Here is a 24,749-nt window from a genome sequence, read left to right on the forward strand (position 1 = left end):
CCGGGTCTCGGGAGCTCAGGACCCCGAGGCCAGGAGTCTGCAGTGAGCCGTCCGGCCCAGGATCCCGGGCACAGGCGGGGCTGCTGAAGGGAGACGCGCTTCCCGGGAGAGTCGCCTTGCTTCCTCCTGTGCGCGAGATTCACGGCCAGCAGCGGCTGCAAATCCAGGCTCCATTCTGATGCTCATTAAGTGCCATATGTATTTATGAAGAAAAGGCCTCGCTAATTAAGGCTGTCACATCATCGCTTTATGGATCTCACCCAGGCTGAGTGCAGCCGGGCCTTAATTACCTGCTAAGGTGGCTGAACTTTCACAGGAAGCCGACTGCACTGAACAGCACCCCCTCCCCTCCGGCTCCCCCAGGTAACAAAGCCCTGATGCCAAGACTCGGGGCCAACACAGCACCCAGAGCGCGTCCTCTCCCTGCTCCAGACTCCAGCCCCACCCCCGCCCAGCTGCAGTCGGTAGAGTGGGGGTCCTTACACCCCACCCCCTGCCCGGCGGACCGTGGGGCTCAAGCGCTCTGGGCCCCACCCTCTCCGATTCAGGACACAGCCAGTCCCCCAGCGCCTGCCTGTGCTGGACGGTGAGCCCGAGGGTGGGTGGACCCCACTGTGTTCTCCCCACCCCCGCCCGTCTGCCTCAAATGCTCTTTCCTACCCACCCACACACCATTCTCCCCTCTTAAATCTCAGCACAGGCTTTTTTCCCTCTAGAAAGACCCCTGCCAGCCCCAGGCCTGAAGCCGGGCGAGCAGCCCCTCTCTCTGGGTTCCCCCAGCCCCATGGTCAGCTTGAGAGCCACACGCCCACGTCCAGGAAGCATCTCTCCTAACTGCTCTGTCCCCTCGGCCGCAAGCACAGAGCATCCCGGGGGCGCCGGAAGTTTCCCCTGAGTGGTCCTGGCCAAAGCCAACACTGTAGGTCATGCTGTCCCACCAGATTCCCCGTGGCGAGGGTTCTCAAAGCCCTGCTCCCTCAGTCACCCAGCACAGCTGCATCTTCCAAGAGTTTGTTCACCAGGCGGCTGGCCTCAGGGCTCAAAGATCTTCCAAAGACCCAATCTTGACCCTCATGCTGGGGTCGGAGCGGGGGGTCACCACACAAGATCCTTGGGGCCACACTGGATTACGGTTCAAAGTCCCGCCTCCGTCGCTGCAGGGGGACATCACCGCATGCCCTTTGGGGTGTGGCTTTGCAGTACCTCCCGGGAGGGCGAGCCTGGCGGGCCTGGCCGCGGGGCCTGCTTTGGCCGACAGAACATGAGCAGGTGTGAGTGAGCCCGGCTCTCACCCGCCCGGCGCTCTGCCCCCCCGCCTTGCTTCTGCTACCCGTGAGAACGGGCCCCGGGAGGCCGCTGGTCCCAGCACGAGATTCACCCAGGGCCAAGCTGACCCTGACCTGCAGCCCAAAGCGGAGCCGCCACTGTGACCAGAGAATCGTGAGCAAAGAAGAAACGCTCTGCTGTAAGCCACTGAGCTCGGGAGATGTTTGTTTCGCAGCATTATTACCGCCCGGAGCTGCCTCATGTGCCTCCTACGCCCACCACGCTCTGAACCAACTGGGATAAAGGGAGCATCAGGCCGGTGCAGATGGCACGTAGCTCACAGACAGTAGCTCGGGTGTCGGGCAACAGTGGCTTCCTGCCACTCGCCCCGAACTTGGGTAGAACCGCCTACCTGTCACAGGGAGGGGCGAGTAGCCCGGCACACGGGTCACCGCAGGCTGGTGAGTCCTGAGAGGAGAGGGCAGCGGGGACAGGCTGAGCTGCACGGGCCCGCAGCTCCTCCCAAACGCTCCCATCAGGGGTTCACGACACCCGCCTGGGGGAGCCCTGCCCCCACCCCCACCCCAGGGGAGTGAGAGGGAGGACTGGCTAGGGAGTCTGCAGGGCCCTGTGCAGACTGAAAGCCTGGATTATTCCACATTTCAAAACAGCAATAGAGCACGAAACCGAGTGCAGAGCCCCCCCTAAGCAGAGAGCCCCCCCTAAGCAGGGAGCCCCCCCTAAGCAGGGAGCCCCCCCTAAGCAGGGAGCCCCCCCTAAGCAGGGAGCCCCGTGCGACTGGATAGTCACACACCCACAGAGCCATCTGTGACGGGGAAGAAATGTCCCCGCCTCCACACACGTCCAGCCTGGGCCTGACAATGACTGGCTGACTTTCTCCCTGCACAGAGGGGGTCTCAGAACCACAGGCTCTCAGAGGCTGACGAGCTCAGGGTTTAGCCTCTCACTGACCTCACTGACCTGGGTTCAAGTGCTTGGGCTTGGGGGAGAAGGAGCTATTCCTGTCCCCCCGGCAGGTGCACATCCTCAAAGGCGGGGGTGGGGGGGCATTAAACTTTCCCACACCAGGCAGCTAACGTCTCCTGCAGGTGCTGGGGACCCAGCTCAGTTCCTCCCTCTACCTGGAAAGGGTGACTGGAGTCAGACAGCTGTGACCCCCCCACCCAGCTCCAGCCCCCACACCCTGGAGAAAGCTGATCAGAATCTCAGAAGTGCCCAGGCCCCTGGCCAAAGCCCAGCCCCCCTGTCCAAGCCGACAAATCCAAAGACCCAGCGGGATAAATCTTTCCCAGTCTCCTCAGTACCGCAGCCCCGGCACCTGCCGCTTCCTCAGCTGTTGCGCACGGGGCGTCTTAAAGATACCCGTGAGCGAGCACCTGGAAACTGCAGTCTCCGATCGCGTTTAATCTCCACACGACCCCGGAGCCTGCCAGGGTAACTCTGATGCCCGCACCCGCCTCCGTGTTCCCAGGGGAACCTAACGGGCCCTGCAGCTTGAAATGGTGCCCTGGAGCCACCCCCGGACATTTCTGGCTCGTGGCAGCTAAGGAGAGACCGGGGCTCATTCACAATCCTTAAGAAATGTTATTATTCTGGGAAAATTATTCAGTGGCTCCACTTTAATAAGCCTGTGTAGGGCCCTTGATGTACTGTGGTCTTGACAGAATTCTTTTCAGAAATACTAGCTGTCACTTTCCATCCACAGAGCTACAGAGGCACCCGGCATGGGCCCTGACGGGGGTGCCCACTTCTCAGCTTAATATGCCTTAAAAAGCAGTGACATTCCTCCCCGCAGGGCATCATCTCCCCGAGCCTAGGGAGGGTTTGGGGTGCAGACAGGAAGAGCAGTGAGCGGCTCCTAACAGCACCCCAGGCAGACCAGGGCCACCCTCTGCCTGACACTCGGGGAACCCAGGGCTCACCTCCATCAGCACACTGACCTCGGACACTGTAAGTGAGCAGCGATGACTGGGCTGTGTTCCAGGGATACAGAAATAGAACGGAGTGTCTGGGGCGGATGGACGTCACCCAGCACATCAGAGATCCCTGAGACACAGCTGTTGAATGAATGAGTGAATGAACAAATGAACGAATGAACGAACGAACGAACGAACGAACCGATCAACTCACACAGCCTCCCGGCAGAGTCATAAATACCACTTGATGCCCTGCCGGCCCACACGCCCGGGGAGATTGGCAGGCGCTGGGAGCTCCCACCCTCCCATCTGCCCCCCGCATCCTAAAGCCTACAGTCGTCTCTGCCTAGAGGCCCCCAGCCTAGGACACCTGCAGCAGCGACCTCCCGGCTGAAGACCAGGCCCTGCCCGGGGCCCAGAGCGGGTCAGGGGGAGGCTCCGGGTGAGGTAGCCCCTCCCTGGGGACCGGGGCCCCTCTCTCCAGTCTGTCCCAGGCCCCCCTCGGGGCCGACACTTCAGGTCTCTTCCAGACCACGCTGCTTCTGGAAATAAACTGTTTCCAGCAATGTCTGTTTCCAAATCCTCATTGATTTTTGTCTCTGTTTTCTCAGCATCCTCTCATAACGGGTCATTGCAGGTGACGGACGGGAACTCACCCTGCATCAACCCGCCTCCTCAAAGCTCTGGCCTGCTGGGGTGTGCGAAGGCCTCTCCCCTTCCTACCCCGGGGGTGGGGGGAGCCTGGGAAGCACAGCTGGTATTCTGGGAGGCCCAGCTGACCCATCTGTCCTGCCCCCACTCCCCACTGCAACAGGTTGCAGGGGCAGGTGGGCCTCCCCTCCTGCGCGGCACCTGCCACCTGCCGGCACCGTCCTGCCTGGCCAGCCTCTCCTACCCTCATGCTGGACACAGCCCCAAACACATGTCCTCAGAGCCCCTGTGAGCAGGCACTGCTATTGTCCCACCTTACAGGTGAGAAAGTCAAGGCCCAGACAGGTGAGTGGTGGGCACTGAGGGGACAGAGACCTGCCTAGTGACGAAGATGCTACTATTGTCCGGGAAGGGCTCATCAGGGCTTGCTGACCTGGAAGCTGGGGCTCAGAGGTTGGCCAGTCCCCTGGGCCGGGGTGAGGAGGGGACATTGGAGCGCAGCGGCCAGGGTCGCCCTCCCCCTCCCTGCTCCACACTGGGGACCTTTCAGACCAGTAGGGCAGGCTGCTTCTCCTCTGCCTCCGAGGGACCTGCTCTACACACTGGCCGTGGGGACCGCAGGGAGCGGGGCCACCCTGACCCAGGCAGGCAGGCGTGAGCATCTTCCCCAAGACCAGATTCACACACTGGTAATAACTCTAAAGAGAGAGGGGAGTGTCCCTGGGCCACACGTCACAGACAGTGGCAGCCACGTCAGCTTGGAGCTATCGGAACACAATGAGGGGGCTTCAAGCTGGAACCAGTGAGTGTCAGGAGGCCTCGGAGGCCGAGCACCTCCTCGTGCTTGGGAAGTGAGCAGACATGCCAGCCAGTGCAAGACGGAGGGGGGACCCAGCAGGGCCTCCCCAGGACACAGAGAGACTGGCTGGTCACCTCCCTCCTGGACCCTGGGGCCTGGCTCCACACAGAAAGCTCTGCCCAGGGGTGCAGGCAGCGTCCCCGAGGCTGAGGGGACGGAGCCTCTCTGAGCCTCAGTTTTCCACATCTGGTTCATACGGAAGGTTCCTACACGTTCTTGGCCACCCACCGCCAAGCGCAGCCACGCGGGAGGACAGAGCGGGTTGGCGACACAGTGGACGTCCCCGAGTCCGGGCCTCTTGGGGCACAGCCAAGCGTGACCGTCGGCAGAGAGCGGGGACCAGGAGCGGGGGACGGGGCGGCTGGAGGGAGACAGGCCCTTTCCTACCAGTGGGCACCACATGCATCCAGACCCCCCAGTGAGGCCCAAAGCTGCCATGGAGGAGGCTCAGAGGCAGGACCGGGGTAAGGGCCAGGCTGACCCAGCAGGGACCGCATCCTGCCAGCAGCACCTGAAGCAGGGACGGGGGGTGGCGGGCTGCAAGGTCCAGAGCACCAGCACCTGGTGACGTCAACGGGGCACTCCCTCCCCTCCCACCGCTTCCGGTCACTGGTGCCATGCGTCCTGTTGTAACCCAGCGCCGGGGGAAGGACCCAGGACGTGGACGTGGGTGGGTGGCCTAAGCTTCTGACAAGGCACCTAGGCCACTGAGCCTCAGTTTCCCAGCCCGTTAAGTACGGATCCCTGGGGGGGGGGGGGGTCCCTGAGGCCCAGACAGCGAGTCCAGAGAGAAGGCGTGGAGGGAAGCCGGGCTCTATGATCTGTCAGTCGATGAGTGAACGAGGCCAGGGGTTTGGAGGGGTTTGGTGTTGGCTACTATTCCGGAAGCAGGGCAGCCGGACCAGGACACGAGGAGGCTGTCAGGGGGCCCTTGCGACAAAGTGGCAGCGTGTCCACTGTTTGTTCTGTGGGATCCACCGGTCACAGTCCTACCGGGACGCAGGGGGCTCTCAGAGTGCGGCACCCAGGAGGGGAGCTGTGGGCAGGCCTTCCCTGCCGTCCCCCATGCCTGCTCCCTTGGGACACAGACTGGCGGGGATGTCCCCTCTCCAAGACGCCCCAAAGGGGGCACCTAGCCAGGACGTGCAGGTGGGCTCACACACAGCCCAGGGGGCCAACCAGGAAAAGCACCCACGGCCCTGACGCGTCAGATCCCCTAAAGCACCTGAGGCCACAGACCTGACCTTCCTCCGGTGACGGTGAATGTCTGACCCTGGCCTCACCTATGCAAGTACCCTCACCTCACAAGGAGGCGGTGGACCCCACCTCAAAGAGAGGACAGGGGACCCCATCTCAAAAGGAGGATGGGGGATCCCGCCTCAAAGGGAGGACGGGGGACCCCACCTGACAGCAAGGACTGAGCATGCCCAGAAAGGCCCCCGAAGGAGGGTCTGCTGAGCAGACATATGGGCAGGGTTGGTCCGTGGTCCTCGCACCCCCAGAGGGAAGCCAAGGGGTGAGGGAAAGTGTGGATGACGTGGGAGGGAGTTCAGAGACTTCGGGCCTGAGACAGCGTTGCCGTCCTCCCCACTGACGGGTGTACAAGGGAGGCCCTGGGACTAGGTTTGGGTTTCCTAGGGTCTCGCTGCCCGCCGGGGGCATGAGCTGGCGGGCCATGTGTAAGCAAGGAGAGCAGCCAGGAGGCGGTGTCTGGCCGGGCCCAGGAGGGAGAGAGGAGGAAGCGCAGATCCAGGCCTCCTCTCCCCGCACGTCTGAACGTCAGCACGAAAGGAGGCTCTTCCTTCTCTCTTCCCTTAAACGTGGTCAGAACCCTGGTCCTGGAGACCCTCCCTCCCGGGGAGGAGCGTGTCGCTCCAGCACGCGGTTATCTCACGGTTGAAGTCCGGCAGAGAAATGCCAGAAATCCTTGAGGCACAGATGAGCTCGGGACGGCTGACCAACGGGGACAGACAAGTGGAGGCTGCTCCCGCCAGAGCCGCCTCTGCGGGGAGGACGGCCACGCCGGGGCTTCTCCCCACGCACCAAAGTGCCCCCTGCCCGTGGGCCACTCCTCAGATCCACACCACCCCTCCCCCCACCCAGGGACCAGAAATCTGGACCCCCCGGGCCGTGTGGGCCCCAGAACTCCTTCCGTGTTCGTGTCCCAGGGCTGCCAGAACCGACTACCACGGGGTCAGTGGCCCTGGAACAAGGCACTTTCACTCTCCCACCGCCCTGGAGGCCACAAGTCCCAATGGCAGGTGTGTGGGGGCGGGGCTGCTTCCTTCCAGAGGCTCTGAGGGAGAATGGGTCCCAGGCCTCCGTCCTAGATTCTGGTGCCTTCCGGCAATCCTTGGTGTCCTTGGCCAGTCTCTCCTCCCTCTCCCGTCTCTCTGTGAAGCTCTCTGTGCACATGCCTGAAAATATCACCGATGCCACTACGCTCAGACCGCTGGGGGTCAGACCAACAAATGTACCTCGACCGCGTACAGGAGGAGGAAGGAAAGGTTGTTAGGGAAACGCAATGGTTGTTTTCTCCAACCTCTTAGAACCTGAAGCAACAATTTTAAAAGGCGCCTTAATTTATTTCTAAATCGAGACAAACATAGCATTAAATCATTATCAGACATGAGAAAAGCAAAGCAGCTAATCTGGCTTTCATTTGACTCCATTTAGTTAAAAGTGGCTTTCAACAGGAGTGGGAGGAGGAGGGGCAGGAGGGAAGGAATATAATAATACCCAAAAAATGCCCTTGATGGAAATGATAAGGTTCCCGCGTGAAGAAAGCCGCCGCGAGGCTTTCTCATGCAAATGCCCTGCTGCCTGGGAAGCCAGCTGCACCCTGGGACCGGAAACCGCACGGAGAGTCCCAGTGCCAGTCCTCGTCTAGGGCAGAAGGCTCTGGGTTCACGAAGGAGGGGAGAAGGCCCACCCTTCACAGCCCGGACCGCACAGCAAACCAGACCTGGAGCCCCGGCCCCAGCAGAAGAGCCTGAGTGGCCAGATCAAGGTCACGGTGCTGACCTTTATCTGACACTGGAATTCTGTCATAAGAGAAATCTCTGTTCTTTGTGAGAAAAGACGAAGGAAGGAAGGAAGGAAGGAAGGAAGGAAGGAAGGAAGGAAGGAAGGGAGGGAGGGAGGGAGGAAGGGGAGGGAGGAAAAGGCTCAGAACAGCGTCAAGTTTCAAGAAGCATGAGCCCCGCCTTGTGCCCGATGCTCACTTCCCGGAGGGGCCCCAGGTCCCCACCTGTACCCAGGAGAGGGCTCTGTCCCCCACAGGGACCAGAGGCCACGGTCCCGCTGGGGAAGGGGCAGGGAAGAGGAAAAGAATGGCTGGGTGTAGACCACCTGCTTTTCTGATGTAACCAAGTGCAGCCGCACCCTCCTTGCCAGCCGAGCCCAGCGCCCCAGCCCCGTAGGCACCGAGGCCGCGGGCAGCCTGTCCGTGCAGATGGCACACGCCCTCGGGTGGACACTGGGCCAGGTCACTGGGTTACAGCAGGTCACTAATTCGGCCCCAGGTGCCGGTGCCAGGGCAGGGCGTCTGTCCACCCCCACCCCATAGGCCCCTGGTGACCCCAAGAACCGAGTCCAGACTCCTCCCTGCAGGGCCTTTGAGCTGGCCCAGACCCTCGACTCCTGGCTCCTCCTTTTCACCCCGTATTTTGCTCCTCAGGCCTCAACCTCCTTTCTGAACTAGAAAACCCCAGGGTGTCTGCGGGGCTCAGTGGGATGAGTGTCGACTCTCAGTTTCAGCTCAGGTCACAATCTCGAGGTCTGTGAGGTCGAGCCCCATGTCGGGCTCTGTGCTGACAGCGCAGAGCCTGCTTGGGATTTTCTCTCCCTCTCTCTCTGCCCCTACCCTGCTCTTTCTTTCTGTCTCTCAAAATAAAGCCCTGTCACTGCTTTTCCCCTTCACAGACTCTATGGCTAACTAACCATGTAGGATGTGCCATTTTTTATCATCTGGGCCCCAGGAGGAGTTCCTGACCTGGGGCAGGGACTGTGTCTGTCTCGAAGCACCACAGACCCCTGCTCCTGCACGGTGCCCAGCATAGACGGGTGCCCATGAGTCCAAGTTGGGGAAAGGGAGGGAGGGAAGAAGGAAGGAAGGGAGGGAGGGAGGGAGGAAGGAAGGAAGGAAGGAAGGAAGGAAGGAAGGAAGGAAGGAAGGAAGGAAGGAAAGGAGTGGCGAGTAAGTGACGGAACTCTCCGACCTCTCCTTCATGAACCCAGGTCAGCTCTGGCTGATTGCATCCGTCTTGCCAAAGGCCCTGGGGCGCTCCTGGGGTACCAGTGAATGAGCCGCCTACAGGCCAACCCGGGCAAGTCCAGGAGGGGCACCCGCCAGCCACTGCCTGCCACCAGGGGCGGCACCGTCTTCCTGCCTCCACACGGCAGGGGCACAGCTGGGCAGAGGCGTGCCCCCTGCGCTAGGCACGCCGGTGTGGTGTGACGGCACACTTCAGAGCACTGCCAAGACAACTTGGCCAGGTTTCCACAGCCTCCTACCTGGGCACCCAGCACAGAAGGGCCCCAAATGACCCCTTTCAGTCTTGGTCTTACAGCCTACACGTGGGGTAAGCAAGGTCCATGACCCCACCGTTGCACAAGGACAAAATGGACTCGAGGTCGATCCGCCTCTCTAGGAAGAGCAGTAGTCCTGTGACTTCCCAGCTCTTGGAAGCATCTGGAAGCGAGAGGAGACGGAGGTGAAAGGGTCCAGCGCCCCCCTCCCCCACGGGCGACCCCTCCTCACCCTGTCTCACCAGGACAGCGAGCGAGCACAGTGACCAGATCTTCTGGCCGGGGCTCGGCAGCGCGTCAGGTGTGAGAGTAAAGTCGGGGCGTTGTCCGCTCGGCCAGTCCCAGCCTGTGAAGCCGGGAGGTGTGGGAACCCAAGTCCTCAACCCCCGGCCACTGGGAAGACAGACCCAAAATCCTGACCTTCCGCCGGGAGCCACACAGCACAGGCACTGAGGGGCACAAGCCACAAGCAGTGGGGAGCGGGGGTCGTCAGGGAGGGCTTCTCTGTAAAGAGCCCCGAAGGCACCCCCATTTCACAGGGTGTGCAGGTCCCTTAGGGGCACAACAGAAGAACGACCGCCCTCTCTGCTCCCTTGAGAAGCCAGCCTGCTTCCGTCACCCACGGCGTCGGCTGCCCCCAGGGAAGCCACCCTTCCCCCCTCAAAGACACACCCACCCGTGCGTCTGCCCTCAGAGACCCCCTCCTCCCACCCTCCCTGTCCCCGCATGGCCATGGGACCGAGGACCTGCAGTCCTGGAATCGCGGAGCTGGCCTGCTTCTGTACCACGGGGGCCCGCCGACTGCCACCTTGCAGCCCAGCGGGCCCTGAGAAAGGGGCCCCCCGACTCTCCTGTCCGTCTCTCACCTGATTCTCCCGCGGCCCCAGTCGTCTGTCGCCCACCCCCAGCGCGGACGCCGTGTCCGGACAGACCTCCGTGCATCTGGCCGAGGTCTTCTCCGAGAGGAGGAGGAAGTGGTCCCAACGCCCCTCCCCAGTGAGAGAGAGGGAGAGAAACGGAACATAGTGGCTTCACGATCACATCCACCAACACCGAAGTCATCTGGCAGGAGACAACCCCAGCAGCTCATCTCCCTGCCGGTCACGGGCAGTAGCGACTCACGAGCCTTGATCGCAGCCGCGCAGCCTTGCGGGAACGGCAGGAGACTCATGAGGCGAGGCCGACGGAGCAAGGCCGTCTCCCCGCAACACCTCGGTGGGCGAGAGCGACAAGGCTGCCCGGATGGCGGCCGTGAGCAACGAGACCCTGCAACCGCTGCCACAGCTTCGCCACGCGGGGCTCGGCAGGTGGCACCGCAAACCAAAGCCTGGAGGTCTCCCTGCAGGCTCGGGGCCGGCTGCCTGGATCTGGCTACACGTGCTGGGCCCGGCAAAGGGTGCAGACAAGCTGAGCTCTTGCCCTGTGACCCAAGTGCAAACTTAGAGGCCACCCTTTAGGAAAGCACAGCGTGGGGCACTCAAACAACAACAGAGTCGGAGATGAACTTTGGTACGTTGACGCACGGTAGAAAGACCCATAAGCACACCTGCTGAACGTGCCCCAGAATCCGACCTCCACGCTGCGGTGCACGTTCGGGGGCAGGGCTCGGGACCCGTGCCCGGGCAGGGCACATGGGCAGCAGGCCGGCTCCGGCACAGATGATTCTCTAACCCCGCCAACAGGGCCCAGTTCTAAATCAGGGTCCTCGAGGGCATCTGACGTCCTGCCCCTCACCACTGGGCTGCCTTGAGGACCGTCTCTCCAGCGTCTGTTCACAGCCGTTTGTGAGCACACCCGTGCCCTGGGTCTTGCTCCTAACTGTGGGAGGACCCCCGCCCCCAGCGCAGGGTGCCCCAGAGACCCACCCCCACAGGCTTCCTCTCTCGGTGGCCTCGGCTACCCGTCTGCACACTCGGACGGCTGGCCGCCACTCTGCTGCCTTCTCATCACCCCAAATTAGGAACAGCCTGGCTCACTACCTGCCAGGGCTCAGGGTCCCCCGCTTCCCGCTCATCTGTGTTTGCAATGAACTGAAAGTGAAGTTTTTGCGGTCAAACCGCACGATGCTCTGCCCCCTGGTTATGTTCCATCCTCTGTCCTGTCCCCCCACCTCCGAGTGTGCTCCCAGCCCACCCAGGTCGCAGCTTCTCCACCAGCAACTGTGGCAAAGGCCGCAGTCGTCCCCCAAAACCCGCTCCACCGGCTCAGTCGTAACACCCCCAGTTATCTGGACACACGACACCCAACAGAAGGGCAGTTCCCAGACCCTGCGGAGCTGAGTACAGCCACGTGACTAGGTTCTGGCCAAGCGGACTCCGGTGGACAGCAAAAGGCCCAGGGCGACCCCATCCTAATCCCTAGAAGCTATGACTAAGTGACCCGACATGCAAAAGGGGACTTTGTGGGTGGGATTAAGGAAAGGATCTTGAGACGGGACGGCCACCCTGGATTTTCATGGGGGGACCCAATGTAATCATAAGGGTCCTTGAAAGGGGGAGGCGGGGACCAGAACCAGAGGTCAGGCACCCCACCCGCCTCGGCCGGGTCCAAGCCGATTCCCTGGGAGGCCAGAGGCCCCAGGCCACCCCACTGCCCCTCAGCCATGTTGTCCTCAAGGTCAATACAGGCTTATCAGTGAAAACAGCAGAAAGCACTCAAGAAAACCATCAACAGAGAAAACCAGAGAAGGTTTAGTATTCCGCCACAACTTAAAAAAAGATATGAAATAATACCAATATAAAACATTGCATAGCAAATCACGTTTGTACAAAATCCAGTAAGAAAACATAATTTTATCATTTAAGATGATTCATAAAATACACTTTGCTGAGAAGCAAATCAACATCATAAACAGTGACGATCTCCCGAGCACAGCAGAGAGACACGAGCCCCGCGCTTCTCGGCGCCGTGCCCTCGCTGAGGACGCCCGCGGGGCTCGCCGCGTGGCTGGCGCCGAAGTAAGAGCGGTCAGGAGCACGGCGCCCCCTCCACCCTCGGCCACGCTCACCAGTGGCCCCAGCAAGGCACGAGGGGAGGAGGGGCCAGAGCACGTGAGTCTGTCCCCGTGCTGCGGCAGGAGGGCCGTGCCGGCCCCTCCGGCCACCACTTCACTGGTAGGTGACCTTCACGCAGAAGGCCTCTTCGTTTTTGTCTTCGTGGTCGTTGATGTAAATCAGAATCTCTTCCTCCCCGGCGCTCTGGCGAGATGCAAACCGCAGGCCGATGGTGTAGGTCTCTCCTCCCCCAACCTAGACGCACGCAGGTAAGCATCAAATCCTAGCCCCACCCCAGCCACTACTCTCTCTATTCCGGCAAGTTCTACATGCGCAACCCCAGGCTGACGGAGGATGTTAAGCTGAGGCTCCAGCCCCGGGTGCAGGGCGCGTGCGGGGCCGCCAGGCACCAGATGTTCCGAACTCCTTTCGCAGAGTCCCCGGCCACACCTGCTCTTCCCACGTCCCGGGGGACGCTTCCCGACTGAGGAAACGCCCTCCCCTGGCCACCAGGCTGCCAGCGCCGTACTTGCCTTGAAATACCCACAACGGAGGAAAGGCTAATTTGCAGGGCACTTGCAGATGAAAGCGCTGATAAGGTGAGGGCAGGCTGGCCACCAGAACCCCCACAATGGTGCCCAGATAGGGGGGCCCCAGACGCACAGGCAGAAGAGCTCAGTGAGGGGTGTCCGCTCCCCCCACCCCAGTTCAGAACGGCTCTGCTCCCTCCCGGGCTCTCAAGACCGTCACTGGATAGAAATGCTCCTAAACGCGGTGCTCACCTCACACCGCAGGGTCCAAGGGGCCCCCACACGGCCCCCCCGCCCCCCGCCCGGCGTTGCGCACCTGGAAGGACTCCTCCCTGAACTGCAGCAGGTCCGGGCGGTCGCTGAGCAGGCGGTAGGTCCTCGGGGTGGGGTAGGGGTTGGTGTAGGTGATGCGCTTGTTGGCGCCCTTGCCTTCCCCTGCGGCCAGCGTGATCTCGAAGGCCTGTGGGGGCGAGGACAGTCACCCTTCCCGAGCCGGCTCAGCTCGTGCGGCCCAACTTAGGGCACGTCCACGAATACGACAGACGGGGGCTCACCGTACAGGAGCAGCCCCACCGCCACCCCCAGGCCACAGGCAGCGGAGAAGGCAACCCCCGCCTGAGATCGGGTCGTAGGACCAGGTGACAGGTGACGAACCACCCATACCCTGTGGCCCAGCACATTGCCCCCTCCCCCACTGACCTTGGAAATGAGAGGAGGGCGGCACGAGAGGCACACGAGCCACGAGGCCACCAGCTGGTGGTAGTCCACATCGACCAGGTTGAGGTGGATGAACCGGGTCCCCGCCCTGCGGGGCGTCACGCCCACATGCAGGTCCTGCACCCCGCGAGGGGGCAGCACGAACACACCTCTGGGGTCAGTCTTCGAGAGCGGAAGAGAACCGGGTCAGGACACGGCCCCTCGCGCTGTGCAGACCAGGGCTTCCTGGACGCCCGCGGCGCAGGGAACGAAGGGAATCCCAAGGGAATCCCAAGGGAATCCCAAGGGAACCCCAGCCGTTCCGGGGTGGGGGGGCCCATGTGCCCTGCACGAGGTCAGCAGGGGCCCGAGGGACAATGCCAGCCTCGCCCTCAGTGTCACTGTGCGGCACGGTCCACATCGCCACCCATGCGGGCAAGTGCCCCCGTTGTGTGACGGTCCCCTGAGCACCAGGGCTGCCCCGGCAGGGGAGACCTCAACGAGCTCCTCTCTCCACCCTGGCAAGAGGCAGGGAGTCCGCACAGCCCCCGTGACCCGGATTCTAAATTAACTGCAGAGTCGCTCTTAGCATTTACCTTCCACCAATCCTAAATATCGGCCTTTGGGGTTTCTAGGTCACTCATCCAGGATGGCGTATCTACCAACCTGAATGAAGACGGCCAAGCCCCAAGCCTGTTCTTGGGACTCAGGCCGGCTGCAGCCAGTCCCCACGCCGTCCGTTCCCAGGGTGGGGTGAGGGTGAGGAGAGGCCAGAGAACACCCAGCGACCTACTGTCAGCTCCTGGGGGTGTGAGGTGAAAGCTCGCACTCTCCTAACCGCCTGTGTCCCCCGAAGGACAAGGGACAGGCGGGTCCGCTGGCCTGTGACGCAGGACACGTCCACGCGCTGTAAGGAGTGGAGGTGGATCCGCCATATTTGGACAGGTGTCGCCAGCCAGCGATCCCTGTGCGGGACGGAAGCACCAAGCGTGAGAGGGAAGCCAGGAGGAGGCCGACAAGGTGGCCAGGAGGACAGGGGCCAAGGGGACAGGGTGGAGCCCGGCCGCCGTCACGTTCACACCACTTGGACTCTCCACCACGACACCCTGCACGGATGACGACGCGGGCTTCTGCCAGAAATCAACAATCCCAAACCAGGGGGTCTGGGGCAAAGCGCGTAACATGGGAGTGCATGTGGGCCTAGAGGCCACGCGGGCCTGAGCTCGAGGGCCCCATCCTAGCTGCCTGGGGCCACAGGACACGGACCCTTCCTGTGAGTGGGGCTCAGGAGCGCTGCCCCTTGTCCACACAGCCCGAGACGGGCCCTGAGCTCAGTTAGCCCTGCCCCAGTCCCGGACGTGCTATTCAAAAGCCCCCAGCCGGCCCCAGTTTTTAAAGGGTCCTCAAGGGGTTGGGATAGGAGACTTCCGAAGAAAAGGTAAAGGAAAAGGGTCATTTCGACTGAGTGAGAGAAGCAGGAGGTGATGTGATCACCATCTCAGGCATCGAAGGACAATGGCCACCACCTCCTGTCTCCCCTCGTTGGAACCAGGCACCGTTCTAGCGCAGAGAGCGCCTTGGAGGGCTCTCTGTGCGTCCCCCAGGCTGCCGGTGCCTCTCTGAGCAGAGGGCGCCCTTTGCGAGGCTCCTGCCAGTCCTGGAGTCTCACCTCCCGTGACCAAAGACCCGACAACGACCCCCGTCAGGAGCTCAGGAAGGCTTGGGCCGGCCCTTCCAATGCCAAAGCCAGAAGTTTCTCACCCACGCCCGCCCCTCCAGACCTCCGGGGTTCAGGTTCTCGGACTTACGTGTAAACGAGGACAAAGAAGTCTTTGCTCTCTGGGCTCCGACCACTAGCCACCTTCAAGAACACGTCCCGTGGCTCCCCAGGGCCCTGCCGGACACAGGCACACCCTAAGGACACCGCCTGCCTGCCCACTCCAAGCCCAGCCCCCGGAGCCACACGAAGTGAAAACAGGCATGAACCAGGCTCCCTTCCCCCCAACAGGTGTTTAATTTTCAGTATTAGTCAGAATTCGCTATCTTTTTTCACTGCCAAAAAGAAAATCATTAACTTATCGATTTCATATTGAGTTCAATAATTATATTCTGCAGGAGACTTTATCCAGTTTCCTAACCAGTCATAATACAATTATTGCCATTATTCTTTACACAATGGCAATTAATAAGTGGTTTAATTACCACTCAATCTATTCACTCTGCTTCACGCCTTTTTTCTTTCATTTAAATTCAGATCATCAAAGAGCTGATCTCCTAGCAGAAGAGATGAGAATTCATGCATAAAGCTCCCACAAGGATGTCCAAATAGCCCTTGAGCACCTGAGAAAGACACCACTTAATGGAAACCTCACAATGAAGAGGCCGCAGGAGGTCAGGGGCTTGGACGACAGGAGGAGGGCTGGCTGGGAGATGGGCTAAGCGGGACTTACCACATTCTGGGTCTCACAAATGACGTTCGGGTCACTACATCGGACATGGACCTGGGGTTCTTCGCCAGGTCTTCCCACAGGAGCACCTGGTGAGGGGGATCATCCAAACAAACATCTTGGGGAGCCCGGGTGGCTCGGTCGGTTGAGCATCCGACTTCGGCTCAGGTCATGAACTCACAGCTCTGTGAGTTCGAGCCCCGTGTCGGGCTCTGTGCTGATGCCTCAGAGCCTGGAGCCTGCTGTGGATTCTGTGTCTCCCTCTCTCTCTGCCCCTAACCCGCTCACATTCTGTCTCTGTCTCTCTCAAAAATGAATAAACATTTAAAAAAAAATCTTTTCTAGACAGGCCTGGCCCGTCACAGGGGCTCAACAGATGCCCGCTGGGCGGTGGGCAATGCCACCCTACCCCAGTCCCGCCTGCTGGGGCACCGGCACCTCCGCTGGGAGCCGCGGCCTCGGGGCCTTCTCCAAAGGGAGGGACCAAAGTAAACGGGGGGCAAGGGGGAGACGACGGAACAAGGCGCCGTCGTGCTCTGAAAGCACCGGGCCAGAGCCACGCAAGTGAGTCGGGAGCGGGAGGCACGCGCGTCCTCCCCGCACAGCCCTCGGGGCCGAGAAGGCACCAGCCGCCGGCCAAGGACACGCCCCGACATCTCAGAGCACGCGGGAAGGTGGCCGTTTCAAAATCCAGAATCCAAAATTCAAAACGGCAGAACGTACGGACGGGTCACAGGTTGGAGTCCGAGCATCGGGGGATAACACGATGATGCCACTCGTGCCCCTCGGGGAAAGGCCCCTTCCCGTCCGTGGAGCCTGGCAGACGCGCGCCGCGGGGACAGCTGGGACCTGCCTGGGAGCGTGTGCCAGGGGGGCAGGCGGATGGCCTTCTTCAGGAAGGTGAGCTCCGGATGGTAGAAGCGGAAGACCTGGTCCGCCGCGGGGGGCTGGGTCTCCACGGTCACGCAGAGCACGGCGATGGGCTTGCCGCCGCCGCCCCGGAACACGACCTGCGGGAGCGGGAGGCGCCAGCGTCAGGACCGGCCCGCGGGCTCCGGAGAGCCGCACGCGCCACACCCCACGCCGGTCTGGTCTCCGCGGCCCGCTCGCCCCCGGGGGCAGGGGAGGGGCGGCCGCATCAGAAACGGGGCAGAGTCCGCGGCGACGTACGCCCACGCCGAAGGGGCGGCACCCGGCACGTGGCTGCACGCGGGCACGCCCCTGGGACACACGGGTCACGCGGGGCTGCCGCGACTGCCACTTCTCATCAGCCAGCCACGCCCCTCAAGCGCCGCTGACCAAGGTTTGCGGCCCAACGTCAGCCTCATCCCCCTCCACCAGGCGTGCGTGCGCCCCGGGAAGGCGCTCGGGGGCCTGACGCTAGCGGAGGGCAGCGGAGCACGGGCTGTTTGATTCCGGGCGGTAAAAGGGGGCTGTACCTAAAGCAGAATGGCTACGAACATAAACTTCCTTTAAAAAAAAAAAGTTACCTAACTTCTCTATCCCAAAGAGGCACTGCTGTGGACGACTGACAGGTGTCTTCCTTCCCCGAGACCTCCAGGCCCCTGAACGGGGGCAGGCAGGCAACCTTCCCACGGCCCCAGAGAGCCTGGGCCTCCATTCAGCCCCTCCACACACGGGACAGACGTTCCGCGCGGGCCTGTTCGATCGTGGAATCCCTCAGATGTACACACATACAAAGCCAGCCGTGTAAAACTACGTTCAAGCCGCAAATCGTAACAGGACGGCCACCAAGAGCCCACATCCCCGCGGGGACAGCCCCGCCATCCACACCGCTGAGCCCTGGGTGCCCCGCCAGCCCCGCCCGAAGAAGCCGCCCTTCCAGACTCCAGGGGCGCCGTCCTGGCTTCTCTTTGCTGGTTCCCCACCTTCGGCCCCTCGAGCAGAGCTGCGCGTGGTTGTGCCTATTCGGACCTTCAACCGAAAGGTCTCCGTCCCTGTCTCACGCGTGCTCACCCGGCTGCGAGAGCAGCTCCCACGGGCCCATCATCTGTGCCCGGACCCTCTGGCCAGAACTGCACCCAACGCTGAGACTTCAAGCCAAACACCTCCACGCATGGATCCAGCTGCCCATGCAGGGCCAGGTCTCTCTACCCCCCTGCTCTCGCAGCTGGGCCCCCCCACACCAGGTCTCTGCTCCCCAGGCGGCTCCTGGAAGCACAGAGGACAGCCAGGCTCCGGAGAAGGGAAACTTCCGGTCAGCCTCACCCAACAGGAGCTCTCCCTACAGCGGGGCTTGGATCCACACCGCAGACCCTGAACGGCAGGATGGCGCCCTCCTCGAGACAAGTCTCAGGCTCACCACCCACGCTGAGCCCCCGAGTCTTAGGATTTCTGGCTTCTTCCCTCTGTTCCCTAGCACAAGTGGGGGCGAGTAGCCACTTTCTGCCATTTCTGCCTCCTTGAAGGCTTCGAATTCTGGTTTTACCCTTCCAGTGACTTGGTAACATCAGGAGTTAGCCTAGTTAACGGTGCTTTGAAAGGGAGGGCGGTGCCAGAGGGAGGGCAGGTCCAGCGTCCAAGGCCGGCCTCAGCCGAGAAGCAGCAAATATAAACCTGCGTTCACAATGAGACTCCAAAAACTGGGCCATCTCTGGAGGTTGCTAGGGTACAATTCATTATTTTGAAAACTGATAAATAAAATGAAAGAGTCCAACATGGACCCTGACTTTCTGGTGTAAAGTATCTTTCAGGCACAGGGCGCCTGGGGGGCTCAGTCGGTCGGGCGTCCAACTTCGGCTCAGGTCATGATCTCACGGTTCATGAGTTCGAGCCCCATGTCGGGCTCTGTGCTGATAGCTCAAAGCTTAGAGCCTGCGTCAGATTCTGGATCTCCCTCTCTCTCTGCCCCTCACCCACTCACGCTGTCTCTCCGTCCCTCTCTCTCTCTCTCTCTCTCTCTCTCTCTGTCAAAAATAAACATTTTTTTTTAATTTAAAAAAAAAAGACGACATTTCAGGGCAACCGCACTGCTGGTGGGAAATGCTTATTTCCGGCAGAATCACAGCAAACAAGCACAGGGAGAAGGAGAAAAGTTGAATCGCCCCGTTTTCCACCCTGAAAATGAGCGTGGGCAATGAGTCTGAGGTGGACAGCAGAGGCAGGGCACGGGATCACTGGCCCGGACTCACACAGACCAGAGACAGGCGACCACAGAGTGGACTGTTGGCGGCACGGCAGGGACAGTGGCACCGTCCTCACGTGTCAGGCACACAGACTGAGGCAATCGTGGATGAGCTCCTAAGATTTCTGGGGTTTGCTTTCAAACTCCAAATTCACGTAAGGAAAAGGTATCAGCCTCTCGGATTTCATCGACAGCCCTAATAAAGCGCTGACGTATTCCTTAAGGCAAAGCTGTGCCTCCACGTCTAGGTAAAATACAGCCATTTGCACTGGTGATGGGGCTGTGGGCACCAGCTGCCACCACGGTGAGACGGGGACACAGGCCTGCCATTGGGAGCTGGCTCCTCATCTGGGATTCACTGGAATCCTCTGTCCTCGGCAGCGATGGGGCAAAACCTTGTCGCTTCTGTTTTTACTTTCAAACTACTTCAAACGGGCATTTGTCTCCCCCAGAAAAGCTTCAGAAACTCCTAACAACAAGCGTCCCAAGCTCTCACTGAGAACATTCTGAAGGCAGGCAGCTGTGTGTGCAAACACGCTTCCCTCAGAGGCGGCAAGAGGATCCCCAGAAGTAGCCCTCCCCCGCCCCCTGCACTGACTCTAGGGGACGCGGGAACGCCGCGGACGAGGGTCACGGGGCCCGTCTGACCCCCGTGTGTGGTGGCCGCATGCTGGGACAGCTGCACTTGCAGGGCCGTGGGGTGGCACACACAAACCAAGAGCTGCAAGGTGCCAAGCGGCCAGGGAGACGCTTCCACCCCAGACGCCCACCCGGAGGCTGTACCGGTATCGGCTGAAGCTGCCACCGCCCCGTCAGGACACGAAAGTCCACCTCTGGGGGCCCTGCCCCGCCACCACCCTCCCTGGGAGCAGGGGCAGGGAAGGGCCGAGGCCGGGACCCAGAGGCCGAGTAACAACAGAAATCATGAACACCTCACTGGGTCAGCTCAGAGGACACCTGGCTCTCACCGCAAGACCCTGCGAATGTCGGGGACCAGAGGCCTCCCGCCCCTTTACCTTGGCGTGCTTGGTCGGCGTTGCACTGCGCTTCTGGGGCGATCCGGGGTCCGTGCCCTTCTCAGAGCTCGGCTCAGCAGGGGCCTGTGAGACACCAATTGGCACCAGTGAGTCACGGGATGGGAGTCGGAGGCTGACAGGCACTGTAGAAACAGTTGTCCCCTTGGGGCCCCTGTGCACAGTGTCCTTTGCTCTCACGATAACCATCCAGGCGGCCGCTGTCACGAACCAGCCTTGCTACCCCAAAGAGGAAGCAGGAGCTGCCATGAGCCCTGCAGGCCACCAGACACGCGACCCGCTCTGCCTGAAGCCAAAGGCCTGATCTTCACTGTCCCTACGACCTCTTGTCCCAAAAGTGCACCCGAAGAGCCTGCATAGGGATCTGTGTGCCTCCGAGAGTCCCTCAGGCCCCTTTAAGTGAGGAGCCCTGTCCTACAGAGCTGACCTCAAAAGTCAATAAAACAGACGAACCGCGCGCCTCGCGCCCCCATCACACGGGCACGTAGCGCTCACGTCCCTCGATGGAAACCCCCACGCCCACATTTCCCGCAGCAGCGCACACGCCACGGAAGACATGGGCAAACAGCATTAACTAGAGAACACAAAGTGCTGGGAACTTTCAACCCGTTCGCTCTTCTGAGGGAAGGGGCGGTTCTGTGCCCACGCGGATAAGAGCATTCAGAGGGGACGGGCCGGCCCTTCCCGAGGCCCGCCGTGGACACACACGCGCAGGGGCCGGTGGAGCGGGTGACACCCGAAGGCTAATCGGCCTGCAGCACGGAGGGACAGGCAGAAACGGGCCACCGCTACTCAGCCTGGCGCGATTCCCCCGCATGCCTGTCCAGCCCGGCCGGCCCTGGAAGGGCGGCCTCCCCACCTGCCCCACGGAGAAGGTCTGGTATTTGAAGGGGATGTGGGCGGTCTCCCGGGGGCGCAGGAAGAGCTGCGGGGCGAGGCCGCCCCGCAGACGGAACATGTCCTCTTCCACCGGCGTGTGCAGCTTGGCCGCGTCTTTGAAGAACCTCCACTCCCGACTGTCCGAGATGATGCTAGAAGGTGGGGGAGACGCGCTGCTGAGGCAGAAACGTGCTTCCTGGCGAGTCCCCTGCCCGCCCGCTCAGAGATGGCACCGGGGACGGAGGACCCCGTCGGGGCCGCCGCTCACACGCACCTCAGCTCAGGGTTGTCCACCTCGATGGTCACCGTGTGCTGCGTGTTGTGGGGGTTCCGAAAGGCGAACTCGAAGAACTCGGCGGTGCCCAGCGTGACGTGCACGGTGTGCTTCGTGGTGATGGCCAGGCTCAGCGCGCTGGTGATGCTCTCCGCCTTCGTGCGCTCCCGATAGGCGGCAATGACCTGCAGGTCGCGTGCGTGCTGTGCGCGGACGCTCTGCTGAGCCTGCGGGGACACGGGTGCCCAACCGGGCCACAGTCCCGGCCTCACTCTCCCTCTCAAGGACTATGTGGCCACCTCCCCCCCCCCGCCCCAAATACCAAATTTCTTCTGGGATCACCACCAACCCCCTCCTCAGCCACCTGGGTTGGATGGGACTGGCCCGCCCCAGCTCCAGAGGACAGAGAACAACGGGTCTACGCAGCACTCCAGGCTCCTCGGTGCCCTGTCGAGGTCAACCCCCGGGGAGGCAGGGTCCGCCCTGCGTGTTCCCAAGAGACCACAACCGCCCGTGAGGCCAGCTCCCCCCAGGGCCTCGAGGCTGGCGTCTGGGTGTAGTGGGGAGTTGAGTAGAAGCAGAGGTTGTCAACAAAAGAGGAAAGAACGGCCTCAGAACGAAGACGGGACAGGCTGGCTGCGCAGGTCTCCAGCGTGGCAGCAGGAGCCTACTCTGCGAGCAGGGGCCCGGATGACCTGAGCTGGGCCAGAGTCCAGACAGTGGGCACGCTGCCTCAGTGGGGCTCAGCCACAGGTCCCTCATCCACCTCCTGCCTCGATGCCCTGACTCCTTGGCCTTGGCCAAAACGGGGTGTTCTAGAGGCCAGAGGCCGGCCTGCATCTTTTGTGTGACTTACTAAGGAGTGAGGCCCGTGGAGGCTGCCCCACAAGATCTAAGACCTAGAAGGGGACCCCCACACTGGGGAGGACCCGTGCTGAGAACCTCTGAACACCAGGGAGGCCCAGGCATCAGAGGGCAGGGCCGCTTGGACGCCTGTGGACTTCACCTCAAGAGGTAAGGACAAAATTTGGTGTAAATTATTTGGATATTGACTTTCCAACATCCTTTGCCCCCCGCCCCTGGCAAGGGGAGCCTTCCATTTCTCCCTGTGGATCTAGAAACAGGAGGAGGGTTGTGTCCACACTGGAGGCTTCCCTACACGGACACCGATGATTAGCGCTTCTTCACAGAGTACGGGGCAGCTCGGCCAGACAAAATTTAGGCCGAGAAACAGAACACAGAGCGGCTTTCCAACCAAATTGAGGCAGTGCACTATTCTGACCCATTCCCAAGTTGTGGGGACAAAATCTGAACTGCCCCCCAGTGGATGACACACAGCAGGCTCGAGGGGAGAGGCCGGGGCAGGGCACCACGACATCACTGCCTGGTTTAGCACAGACCACACGGTGAAAGGCCACAGGCGGAGTCGGCATGACCCTGCGGGTTGTGAGGAGGGCTCCTCGCCGGTCGCGCGCCCTTCCATGCATACCACAGAGGCGGCTATTACCAGGAGGCCTGGGCCTCCCTCCACCCCACTGACACGGGCGACTTCTCTGATAGAAAGTTCTGGAGTAGGAGCCAGGCAGCCACAGCCCTGCCCTCCCTTGCCTCTTCCTCTTGGGACCCGCCTGCCTGGACACAGCATCAGGTGCTCACTCTGGTCCTCGCCCACGGTGCGGGGTGGCGGGGAGAAGGTGCCGCCGTATGGCCTTGCCCGGGAGGCTCGGGTCTGGCCTTAGCTCCATACTCCGTGGCTCGAGCACCGCGCCAAGTCTCCAGGATCCGCTTTACGGTCACTAGAGTCATCAGTACCAGAGGTGACACTTTGGTCTCCCTCTGCCATACTCCTGACTTCTCAATTCAAGATCCAGGCGGGCAAAGGGTGAGGACACTTACCGGATCCCTCGGGTCCCAACAGGCAGCAGAGCCCCTCCCTGCATGTCCCAGTGACCAGGTCAAGGGCGAGCGCGTTACCCTGCTCTGGTTGGGCAGCTCTCCTCCGTGGCACTTGGCACAGGATGGCCACGTGAAATGGGGGTACTGCTGCCAGACGGCTACCGTGAGGGACGATCCGGGGGCTGCGGGAGCGGGAAGAGGCGGGGGCGGGTCCCAGGGGCTGACAGCAGCAACCTAGGACCGCCTGGCAACACCAGGCTCAGAGTGCTGGGCACCTGCTCAAACACGGAACAGCTGGTCTGGAGCCCAGGCGGAGGGCCCTGGGGACCCCACTGCTGCACAGACCTGCGTGCGCTGGGCTTTGTCACTGCCGCCTCAGAGGACCCCCCCCACACACACACACACACAAGGAGACAGCCTGCCAGCCCTCCTCCCCAGGCTCAGGGGGCGGAGAAGGGGCATTTGTGGAGAAGGCGCCCAGACCGAGTCCCGCAGCCTGGGACTCACACACAGCACACAGCAGCTGAGGCTGACCGACGCCAGAAGGCAGGGCTGGCCACTGCCCCGGGCACCGGACACAGATGAAGGGGGGCCACCCGCAGGTGGAGGCAGTGACTGTCCCAAGCAACAGCCAGGACACGAACACGGGGACCTGGCCTCTCTCCACGCTCTCCCACTGGCCCAAGAAGCCCCCAGGCCATCAGCATCCCTCGAGTCCGTCACGACTGCCGGGGAAGAACACCACACCCAGCGCTGTTCTCCGCCTCCCGAGGTGCAGCCTCCGGGGCCCAAGACCACCAGGCGGCATGAACCCGTCAGGCACCAAGGACCAGGCCAGGGGCTCAGCGCCTCTGCCGTGACAGCCTCTCCAGTTCCAGCGCTCCTCGCCCAGAGGACGGTGGATGCCCTGAGCTCCTACCCTCTCTCCCGGAGACGGTTCTAGATGCGAGGGAAAGTGCCGCGTACCCGACAAGCCAAGTCACTCTCAAGATCATGAGAATTTGGTGTAACGTTTCCTCATACTTAGAAATCCAATTACTTCCAAATTCACTGCTGTATTCAGAATGAGGGCTCCGAGCTGCTGAACCTCTACCAGAACGTGTCAAATAGGAGGAGACGCTTCCCCCGCCCCCGATATAAGAAGAACGACGACACCAGCGCCGACTCTGGCAGCTGCCTCACTGAGCACGTGCAGTGCGCCAGGCCCACCGCCCTCCGGGGCAGGGCTGCTGGAGAGCCCAGGTGGCTACCGACAGAGCCAAGGGGCCTCGGAGCCACCAGGCCCCTCAGCAGCTGCCGTAGGGGAGGAGGCCCATCCAGACCCCAGCCCCGGCAGCTCACTCCGGGCCTCTCCTCTCCCACCACACTCTACATCTTGCTCGCTGAGCTGTCTGCGCCTCTCTCCCTACAGCCTCCGCCTGAGGGCGGGGAGCCCTCTTCCCCAGCTTCTGGGAGCACCAAGGGCCGAGCAGGCTTTGCCCCTGGAGAAGACACATCTCTCCAGACACCTGCCTGCCTTGATGTAGACGGTGACCCTCAAACATCTTTCTCGAGATCCCTGCGGCTTCTTGATTCCAGAAACCCTTCAGGTACAACCACCCTCCTGTCACTT

The 24,749-nt window shown here is 61.7% G+C and overlaps 1 protein-coding gene across 5 annotated transcripts in view; it reads right to left on the reverse strand.

Annotated features, from left to right (window-relative positions):
- Nucleotides 1-11,913: 11,913 nt before the first annotated feature.
- NPHP4 (nephrocystin 4) overlaps nucleotides 11,914-24,749 on the reverse strand; it is a 111,719-nt gene continuing 98,883 nt past the window's right edge. For all 5 annotated transcript variants that reach the window (XM_043573632.1, XM_043573635.1, XM_043573633.1 and 2 more), the window contains 10 exons: nucleotides 21,242-21,468; nucleotides 20,948-21,119; nucleotides 20,071-20,154; nucleotides 16,763-16,919; nucleotides 15,913-15,998; nucleotides 15,271-15,356; nucleotides 14,256-14,427; nucleotides 13,466-13,645; nucleotides 13,083-13,226; nucleotides 11,914-12,491 (listed from right to left, as the gene is read on the reverse strand). In XM_043573632.1, the coding sequence (XP_043429567.1) occupies nucleotides 12,351-12,491; nucleotides 13,083-13,226; nucleotides 13,466-13,645; nucleotides 14,256-14,427; nucleotides 15,271-15,356; nucleotides 15,913-15,998; nucleotides 16,763-16,919; nucleotides 20,071-20,154; nucleotides 20,948-21,119; nucleotides 21,242-21,468 (1,449 nt within the window). In that variant the 3' untranslated portion in view covers nucleotides 11,914-12,350. The remainder of the gene's footprint in view (nucleotides 12,492-13,082; nucleotides 13,227-13,465; nucleotides 13,646-14,255; nucleotides 14,428-15,270; nucleotides 15,357-15,912; nucleotides 15,999-16,762; nucleotides 16,920-20,070; nucleotides 20,155-20,947; nucleotides 21,120-21,241; nucleotides 21,469-24,749) is intronic.

The sequence above is a fragment of the Prionailurus bengalensis genome, chromosome C1, assembly GCF_016509475.1.
Source record: "Prionailurus bengalensis isolate Pbe53 chromosome C1, Fcat_Pben_1.1_paternal_pri, whole genome shotgun sequence".
Lineage (NCBI taxonomy): Eukaryota > Metazoa > Chordata > Mammalia > Carnivora > Felidae > Prionailurus > Prionailurus bengalensis.